The sequence below is a fragment of the Ixodes scapularis genome, unplaced genomic scaffold (assembly GCF_016920785.2).
Source record: "Ixodes scapularis isolate PalLabHiFi unplaced genomic scaffold, ASM1692078v2 PGA_scaffold13__105_contigs__length_92229423, whole genome shotgun sequence".
NCBI classification, from domain to species: domain Eukaryota; kingdom Metazoa; phylum Arthropoda; class Arachnida; order Ixodida; family Ixodidae; genus Ixodes; species Ixodes scapularis.
This window is the reverse complement of record NW_024609839.1, coordinates 30,680,851-30,690,632: the sequence shown is the minus strand read 5'-3', so window position 1 is coordinate 30,690,632 and position 9,782 is coordinate 30,680,851. Positions and strand designations below refer to the sequence as shown.

At 49.2% G+C, this 9,782-nt stretch overlaps 1 protein-coding gene across 1 annotated transcript; it reads left to right on the top strand.

The window, feature by feature from the left end:
* Window positions 1–8,086: 8,086 nt before the first annotated feature.
* Window positions 8,087–9,369, top strand: LOC120837728 (protein ALP1-like). Its single transcript, XM_040207292.1, has 3 exons — window positions 8,087–8,303; window positions 8,703–8,946; window positions 9,018–9,369. The coding sequence occupies exons 1-3, from the start codon at window positions 8,087–8,089 to the stop codon at window positions 9,367–9,369; spliced, it is 813 nt and encodes a 270-aa protein (XP_040063226.1).
* The last annotated feature ends 413 nt before the right edge of the window (window positions 9,370–9,782 follow it).

The following is a 9,782-nucleotide window of genomic DNA, read 5'->3' as shown; positions in this document are numbered from 1 at the left end:
CCTTAAGAACCGAAGTAAAAAAAGTCCGGCTGGTGGCGGAGTGTCCTGGGTTTCCACCAATGAAATGCCGCGATATCGCGTAGACTTCACCACTCTCCGTCGGGAGGTGATGGGATCCACAATTAGAGACCGAAACCAAAACGAATGTAGCACTGCAGTATCCTCTAGTGGCAAAAAGCTCAAACATACCTCGTTAAATAGCGTTTGTTTCTAATAAACATGCTTATGATCTGCAGAATTATGCATCGCTTCTTTAAACTATCTTCAATAAACATATCTTTGTATATCTAACACTGTTTATATCGTCAGCTTTCTAAAAGCACCACGAGAAAAAAAATCAATGTGTGCCAGTTTTAGCGTATTTACAGTTTTTAACGGCAACCATGGAGCGCTAAAGCAAAAAGATCAGCTGACATCATCGACATCGCTGCAAACTTGATGAACTGGGATCGATTAGACCTGCTACCAGCCACGAACCTATTTTTACATAGTTTATTTGGGGCGAAGCTCCTTAAAGGTGTATCCACACGACGGACCGGGCCGCGGACCGATTGATCACGTGATGCGCGGCCCGCGACCCGCCCGGCTGCAATGAGCATTCACACGGCGGACCAAAAGAGCAGACGACAGAGTGAACGGGCCGGTAGAACCCTCGACCTCACAGCTTCGCCAAACGCACGCAGCGAGCTGCTTTGAGGCTATTTGTAAGGAGCCAAGATGGAGGTTGAACGAAAGAGACGTTCGGCCGCGGTCGCCCTGGCGTTGACAATTGAGGACGAGGAGGACTTAAGTGAACCCAAAATGGGCATGCAACTATCGTCCCACAGAGCGTGAATTGCTCAACGAGCGCGATGAAGTAAAAAGTTGCATCGTCGCACAACAAAAGGTTCGTCTTCTTCGTCTTCAACAGTTGGCGCCAAAAGAAAACGACGTTAGATTTGGATTCCTAGCTAGCTATCCAAACAACAAAAGTCTGCTTGTTGTCAGACTTAGAGCTTCAATTATACTAAAAATACTGGGGTCCGCCGCCAAGGTCGGGGCGAGAAAATTCGCTTGGCATTTCTCAGAAGCGCGGGCCGCGGACCGCCGGCGGACTTCGAAAACCGGTGACGTAAGATCACGTGATGCGCGGCCCGCGGACCGAAACGGCAATTTGGTCCGTCGTGTGGATATAATGGTGTATTCACACGAAGGACTTCGTCCGCGGATAAGTTCCTACGAAAGGCGTGACGTCACCTTTTCCGGGGTATAAAATCGGTCATTCTTCTTGCGAAAAGAGCAGGCAAAACCAGGGGACATGTCCACGGACCTGAAAAACGTGTCCTCGGACCTGATATATCTTGCGTATCACGTGGGCGAACGTCACAGAATATGTCCGCGGACCTGCCGGACCATGATTATAGGAGTATTGAAAGCGATCCAATTCTGCCTTTTTTCGAGTCCGCTGCGGTCCTCGGACAAGCCAGGGAACCGATTGCGTGAAAGTGCTCGTGGTACACTTCGGTGCACGAGTGGTTTTCTTTTTCTTTTTCTTTTATATGCCTCTCACGCTTCTCGTGCACGAATAGGCCTTTGCTCATTTTCCAGTACGATTAGCACGCACGAGCTACAGCTGTGGAAAATGCTCGAGGATTCCTGCGCTTAGTGAAAAGAGGAGCCGAAAAGAAAAAGAAAGAAAATGACGGTGTAGTGATTATATTTACGGCCGTCCTTCATTCAGAGATGGCACCACCTACAATGCGCCGATTGCACGTGTCACGTGTTGTATAAAACCACGGGCCGCGTGACGGCAAGACATGATTCGGCCACCAAAAATATGAAAAATAAATCTGCTCGAGGCGCTCGCCTCAGATCTGCCCTCGTCACCGTCGAGATCGGTTGCCTGTCGTCTCGTTCCCATCGGCAGGTTCTGCCCCGGAGCCGGCCGACACCATCCATGTAAGCGCGGATCTAGTGAGGTCCAAAGGCGTTCAAGGCTTGTTGGACCCCACAGCAGCGGAGAATTACAAAATGGCGACGAGGATGGGATATTAGAATGCACATGCCCATCTAAGCCTACTTGACAATGGCTCAATCAGCATTGACTAATATCGCGGCGGCGATTCCTCCACCTCCAGTCTTCTTGGCCGTTCCCGGCACACCTGTACAGGCCTGGCCGGCGTGGAAGGAGGCCTTTCTTTCGTACCTCCATGCTACCGGTATCCACGACGTTCCGCCGGCTCAGAAGAAGCATGTCCTTTTTTCGATGTTGGGAGTAGAAGGGCAGCGCATTGTCTCTGCTTTTCAGCTGAACACCGTGCCGGCCACGGAGCATCTGAACGAGTTTGAAGCGTTTTTAGCCGCGCTCGAAAAACACTTTGAATTTTCGGGATGTATTGCTTTGGAGCGCAAGAAACTGCGCTCTCGGACTCAGCTGCCTGGAGAGACAGTTTCAGAATTTCTGGCTGCTCTAAGACATCAGGGTTCTTTTTGTGCATATGGTACTGCACTAGACGAACATCTGTGCGACGTGTTCCTTGAGGGCCTCGATTCCAGACGAGTTCAGGACCGTATCCTACGTGAGTGCGTTGGCACTGCAGTACCTACACTTAACCGGGCAGTACAGCTCGCTCTACAATTCGAGCAACTGGCTCGGACCTCCGAACAATTTCACCAACGCCAGACGTCGGTATCGGGGACATCTTCAAGCTCCGGTGAAGTCCAGTACATCGAGCAACCCCGTTTCGAACAGGCGCACGCACCAAGACGAGGATATCAAGATGGTCAAGGGCGACTGGCATCCCAGGGGCTCAACCAAGATGGCCACCCAGGTTTTTCTACCTGGCCCTATCGTCAGTACACGCCAACACCAAGGACGTCCCGGATGACTCCCTGCCCTCCAGCAGTCAGCCATGTACCGCGGCCGCAAGCGCGAGTGGGTCCTCAACAGCGTCGTGACGTTCCTCCTTCACGAATGGGCGAGCGAGCAGGCGGCCCCGACCTCTGCTGGTTTTGTGGACGTCGCAACCATGCGCGTGACGTCTGTCCGGCACTCCACGCTCAGTGCTTCCGTTGCTTGAAGATGGGCCACTTCGCCGCTGTTTGTAGGAGTCGCCAACCACCGTCAGATTCCTTCGTATATGATCAACGACAAGCGTCCCTTCCTTCCCGGGGCCACGTCCATGAACGTCAACACGGCCCTTCACCTCCGTGGAGATCCGGCCCAGCCACGGTTGGAGTGCACGACGACTGCGACTACCAGTATAACGTCACGTCCGTCGACGACGCCCCTGTAGTCGACCGAAGCCGACTAAATGCCTTCATCGCTGATGTACAGGTAAATGGACTACCTTTAAAGCTCCTGATTGATACCGGATCCCACGTCTCGATTTTAAACGCAAGAATTTTTAATGACATTAATCGCTCCGGACAGATTCAGTTACATCCACCTGCACGAAGACTTGTTCACTACATGCATGAAACCATTCCTGTCCTTGGAAGCTTCACTGGCCAAGTCGTTTTTAAGAACCGTTTTGCATCACTGGAGTTCTATGTCTGTCAAAATGGACGTTCCTTACTCGGCATCGATGCTGTGCGCAAGTTGCAAATTACTCTGTCGGGAGCTGATCACAGCTGCTCTTATGTTAACGCAGCTGACGGAAGACCGGACCCCCAGCAGGATGTGACGTCGGTTAAAGTTCCACAGCGCCGGCCGTTCACTGTTTCGTCCCGCCAACCACCGCACCAGCCAAGTTCGTCAGATGTCCCCGGCACCCTGTTTTCTTCACAACCGGGTGTTAACCTATCACAGGCACATCTGTCACCCGACAAGCAAGTGGACCTAGAAGTTTCATCAAGAACCCCACAGTCGACAGCTGTTGCGCACTCCGCATCTTCGACTTCGCGGGGCGTATCGCAGCTTCCTCCCGGGTTCGAAGACTTCGAGCATCTTTTTAGCCCGGAGCTGGGTTTGGTGCACAATCACACCCATACTGTCAAGGTGCGGTACAACGTGCCACCTGTTCAATCTAAGTTACGTCGGTTGCCCATCACGTTGCGTGATGCGGTATCTGAAGAAATTTTCAGGCTGGAACATCAAGGCATTATTGAGCGCGTCAATGCGTCTGAGTGGGTCTCGCCCATTGTTGTGGTTAGGAAACAAGATGGCAGTATTCGTCTGTGCGTGGACCTACGTGCGCCGAACCAGGCCATCATCATCGACTCTTTTCCTTTACCACATATCGAAGAACTATTGAACTCCTTGCAAGGAGCCTCCCACTTTTCTAAGTTGGACCTGGCCTCAGCTTACCACCAAATCCGGCTTGCCCCGGAAAGCAGGGATTTGACCGCTTTCATCACTCATGAAGGCCTTTTTCGATTTAAAAGAGTCTGTTTTGGACTGGCTTCAGCACCTGCGGCCTTTCAAGACATCATGTCCAAGGTTTTGAGGAACTGCAAAGGTGTCCGATTTTATCTCGATGACATCATAGTGTATGGCTCGTCGCAGAGAGAACATGACGAAAACCTACGAGAGGTATTGTCCTGCATCTCAAGCGCAGGGATGAAGCTGAACCGTAAGGGTGTTTTCAGGGTTCAAGAACTATCGTACTTAGGACACCGTCTTTCCACGGAAGGGCTAGCTCCTCTCCCGTCTAAGGTAGACGATGTTCAAAACTTTGAGGCTCCTTCTGATCCATCGAAGCTTAAAGCTTTCTTAGGACTTGTGGAGTACTACAACAAGTTTATTCCGCATTGTTCCACTCTAGTAGTGCCGCTTCGTCGATTACTTCGCAAGGACGTTCCTTTTGTCTGGTCCCCAGAAGTAGAGGCCAGCTTCCGGAAAGTAAAGGGGTGCCTTAAAGATGCACCAATTCTCTCTCTTTTTGACCCGACGCTTCCAGTCGTGGTATCCACTGACGCTTCCATGTATGGGTTGGGTGCCGTGTTGCAACAACAGCTAGGAAACCAACTACGGACAATAGCTTTTGCCTCACGCTCACTTACTAACGCTGAGCGCATGTATTCCACCGGAGAAAAAGAGGCACTGGCATGTCTCTGGGCCTGCGAAAAATGGCATGTTTACCTTTGGGGTCGTCATTTCGTAATTCGCACCGATCACCAAGCCTTGGTAACTTTACTTTCTAACAAAGGGTCTGGAGTTCGACCTCTACGGATCACTCGGTGGACAGCAAGGTTGTTAAATTAATGGAGTATCAGAAAGGGGCGGACAACGTGGTCACCGATGCCCTCTCCAGACTTCCTGTGTCAGACACAGAAAACGGTACGCAGTTCGAAGAGGACGTAGTTTCCCTTATTATGCTTCCTTTGACACTAACGGATTTTCAAGAAGCTACCACCACAGATGTTGTCCTTCCTCGTGTGATTCGATATACCCTTTCATCATGGCCGGAGGATAGCTTCGCCCTGACCGACCTGAGACCTTACTTCAATGTAAGAGATCAACTGTCCTTACATAACGGGATCCTTTTCCAAGGGGAAAAGATTGTAGTACCTGAACAGTTACGTGACCGCATCGTCCAACTGGGCCACGAGACGCACCAAGGTATTTCCCGGACAACGACCATCATCCGAGACAAGTACTGGTGGCCCCGAATGTCTCAGGAAATCAAAGAACGGATTCAACATTGTACAGTATGTAACTCAACTGACAAAACTGCAAAGAGAGCACCTGCACCATTGCAACCAGTTGAGTTTCCCAAACAACCGTGGGAAAAGCTGGGGTTGGATATTGTGGGACCGGTTGAACACGCACCTCCGAGTCAACGTTTCTTTCTCGTACTAGTAGATTATCACTCAAAATGGCCGGAAGTGCAACCGGTGGCATCAGTAACTTCAACAACTGTTATTAACTTCCTGAAAACTGTCTTTGCCCGCGAGGGTCTTCCTTGCGAAATAGTTTCGGACAAGGGCGTCCAGTTTGTTTCACACGAGTTTCAAGAATTTCTACACCAGCATGGAATTAAGCATTCCAAAACATCTTTATATCACCCTCAAGCAAATGGCCAAGTGGAAAGGTTTAATCGCGTATTAAAGTCATGTCTTCAGCTAGCCGCCGTACAAGGACGCCCTCTGCCGGATGCTGTCCGGGACTACCTGGAAGCTTACCGACGAACTCCCCACTCGGCAACAGGCCAAGCACCTTCCCTACTGCTTCATGGACGGACCCATAGGTCCAAGTTAGACATTCAAGGGATGTCGACCCCCGAGGCTCCGGCTGTCTCGTCAAGCCGGACTGATCTTCATGCGAGAGTGCGTAGTTACCAACAGAACATGAAGTCGTACTCGGACTCTCGAAAGGCTGTTCGGTGGCCGAGGTTCGTCGCTGGCCAAGCGGTCCGGATTTATCGACCACAACACAAGAATAAATTACAAACTAAGTATTCAACGCCACAAATTATTCAAACTCAAGTGGGCCCGGCCACTTATAAATTCGCTGACGGGCGAATATGGAACGCCGACAAATTAACAAGAACGTTCATTCCACCAGAGCAGCAGGATGCAGATCTTTCCTGGGATGATGAAGATGAAAACGAACCTGCTCCGATAAGACACCATTCTCCGTTGGGCAACCCTACTGTCACGGCTCCACCCGATCCTGTCTGCAGTCCAGCTACAAGTAGAGCTAGTTGCAGCTCTGAACCTGCTGTGCCAGGTCCATCCCCGCAGGTGCCTTCGTCTAACTCTGTGTTCCCAAGTCTCGAGGTTCAAGATCCTCTTCAACCGTTCATCCCGATGGCGACCAGCAGCCCCGCTGTATCTAATCCGGGAACACCTTCCTCCATACCTCCCCTTGAAGAGAGCGTGAACGGTAGCAGTACTCACCCCTGCGTCCCGGAAGCAACCGTGACTACGCCAACTCAACTCTACAGTCGGCCAGTACGTGAAAGAAGACTTCCACAGCGACTGAAGGACTACGTGCTTTCATTTTATGGAAACAGTAATCTGTTTTCTTCATCTGGCAATTATCATGTGCAATGAACTGAAGCGACTTTTTCTAATTTTTTTAAATGTCACCTCTCACGAACTGAACTATTTTGCACTGTAATGGGACTTTCCACGCGGTTGTGCCTGAACTGAACAAAGTTGTGCCCAGCTTAATGTAGCAACAATGCCTGTGTTTTTTTTTGTTTTTTTTTGTCTAGTGTATTATAGACAATTTACTAAGTGTGTCGGTTTTCAACAGTTGGAATTGTCTGTGTTACCGCTGCACTGTTTTTTTTATGGAGGGGAGATTGATGAATTATTCATATACGCTCTAAAAAAAAATGATTTTTTTATATACTATGTGCAGGTATTTTTGTTACTACGATTCTGTAGATATGTTGTCTTCCTTTTACGTTTCTTTTTTTATAAGGGGAGGAGAATGTAGTGATTATGTTTACGGCCGTCCTTCATTCAGAGATGGCACCACCTACAATGCGCCGATTGCACGTGTCACGTGTTGTATAAAACCACGGGCCGCGTGACGGCAAGACATGATTCGGCCACCAAAAATATGAAAAATAAATCTGCTCGAGGCGCTCGCCTCAGATCTGCCCTAGGGTGCCTACATGTCTGTCTGTCTCAGGGTGAGGACATCCATTGTTGCCCTGAATGTGCCAGCGCGTGACGCTCTCGCGCACTCGGTGCGTGACTTGGGCGGTAAAATGGCGTCTATGCATTAGCCAAAGCTACGCGCTCGAGCTGAGTGACACCGGATTGCGCGCACTTCAAAATGCATAAAAAAACGATTGGGCGGAAAAATGGCTGAGATGTCACCACTCAAGCAAAAGCGCGCGTGTGTATGAAGGCACTCTAATCTGCCCTCGTCACCGTCGAGATCGGTTGCCTGTCGTCTCGTTCCCATCGGCAGGTTCTGCCCCGGAGCCGGCCGACACCATCCATGTAAGCGCGGATCTAGTGAGGTCCAAAGGCGTTCAAGGCTTGTTTGACCCCACAGCAGCGGAGAATTACAATTGTTTTCGATTCGAACATGGAGGCCAACAAGGCTTCACGAGTTGTTGTGGCTTGTGCCCTCATGATGGCGGATGAGGAAGTCGCGGAAGCACCTAATACCGACGCAAAAAAACCATGAATCAAAACATGGATGTCCAAGAAGGAACTCGGTATACGGAATCTACTCTATCAAGAACTTCTGGAGAGCGACCCCGTGGAGTACCGCCGCTTGCTGCGCGTTGACTCCAACCAGTTTGCTGACATTCTCTCGTCAATTGCATCGTGCATCCGAAAACTCGACACTGAAATGCGTCCAGCCATTCCAGCCAAGGACAAACTTCAACTGACGTTGCGGTTTCTTGCTTCAGGTGTGTGGTTATTCTTTTTACTTTTGTCTTTGTTTCAGCATATTTGAGAGCTACGCTCGACTTAGCCGTGTTTCTTGTTTTCTTGCGAATTTTCAGGCGAAAGTCAACATTCCTTAAGCAGGCAGTTCCGCATTAGCCACAGCGCCGTCAACGGGTTCCTCGTTGAAACTTGTGACGCCATTTACAAAATGCTGGGACCAAAATATCTGGTGTCCCCGCGGACGAAAGATGAGTGGCTTGCAGTAATGAAGAACTTTTACGAAAGATGGCAGTTTCTGCAATGTATTGGAGCGCTGGACGGAAAACATGTCACAATTATCAAACCTCCGAACTCTGGATCTGTTTATTTTAATTACAAGAAGACCTTCAGTATCGTGCTTTTTACTCTTGTTGACGCAGACAGCAGGTTTTTGTACATTGATGTTGGCGCACCTGGGTCTGATGGAGATGGAGGCATTTGGAGGACGACACCACTGCGGAATGCCATCGAGAACGGAACAGCCGGGCTGCCGATCTCAGGACCTGGACCGGTCGGCGTCCCACCCGTCATCGTGGGAGACGACGTCTTCCCCTTGTCTGTAAACTTAATGAAGCCGTACACTGGTACAAATTTGGATGAAGAAAAGGTTATATTTAACTACAGGTGTGTTGCCTACATCATGTCATTTCTAAACACCGTACTTCTTATCGTTTTATTTTTTTTTTTCATTTCAGATTAAGCCGAGCCAGACGGGTAGTAGAAAATGCGTTTGGCATTCTGGCAAACCGTTTTAGGTTTTTGCACACGACTATCGATGCCGAACCAGGAAGGGTCACCTCATTCATCAAGGCGGCCTGTGTGCTACACAACTATTTGCGAGCTGCACCTGTGCTTTTTAAAGCGTCAAGGGAGGAGCACCAGCGAAAAAGGGCAATCTACTTCGGGCTACGAAGTTGCAAAGGGCGCTCCGGGGCAAGAGCTCTAGATGTGCGTGAGCGTCTACTGAGATACTTTAATGACGACGGCGCCGTCGCGTGGCAGAAGGAACAGGCGGGCCTTAATCTGCGGATAAATAACAAAATGTAACCTTATCTGCATGTTCAGACAAGTGCAGAAGCAAATATACCATTTCATGAGCTGTATATTGCTACTTCGTTTACTTAACAATTGTTCATGCATGTGCTGGCACTCTGACCACCAAAAACTTTTTGTGTTATGCTCCAATTGTTCAATTTTATGTAAATAAACTTGAAAGAATCTTTAATGTTTTTTTTATTTTTTATTTTGTCATGCTATAATATTGGTTCGCAATCTAACACACCCGCCCCAGTTTAACAAAAACAGCCATCAGGTCCGAATGGAATAAATACAAAAGGCAAATGATACAAGCATTTGTTTGTTTTCAAGTATTCCCTTTACTTATGAGTGCGAAATGCTAATTTTGGATTAACATTTTTTAGTTTAAATTGGGTTCGTTGAATTACATTTATTCTTGCTGT

Coding starts and splice junctions, on each gene's coding strand:
- LOC120837728 (XM_040207292.1), top strand. CDS start 8,087: ATGTCCAAGAAGGAACTCGGTATACGGAATCTACTCTATCAAGAACTT. Junction 8,304..8,702: donor GTTGCGGTTTCTTGCTTCAG/GTGTGTGGTTAT, acceptor TTGTTGACGCAG/ACAGCAGGTTTTTGTACATT. Junction 8,947..9,017: donor AAGGTTATATTTAACTACAG/GTGTGTTGCCTA, acceptor TTTTCATTTCAG/ATTAAGCCGAGCCAGACGGG.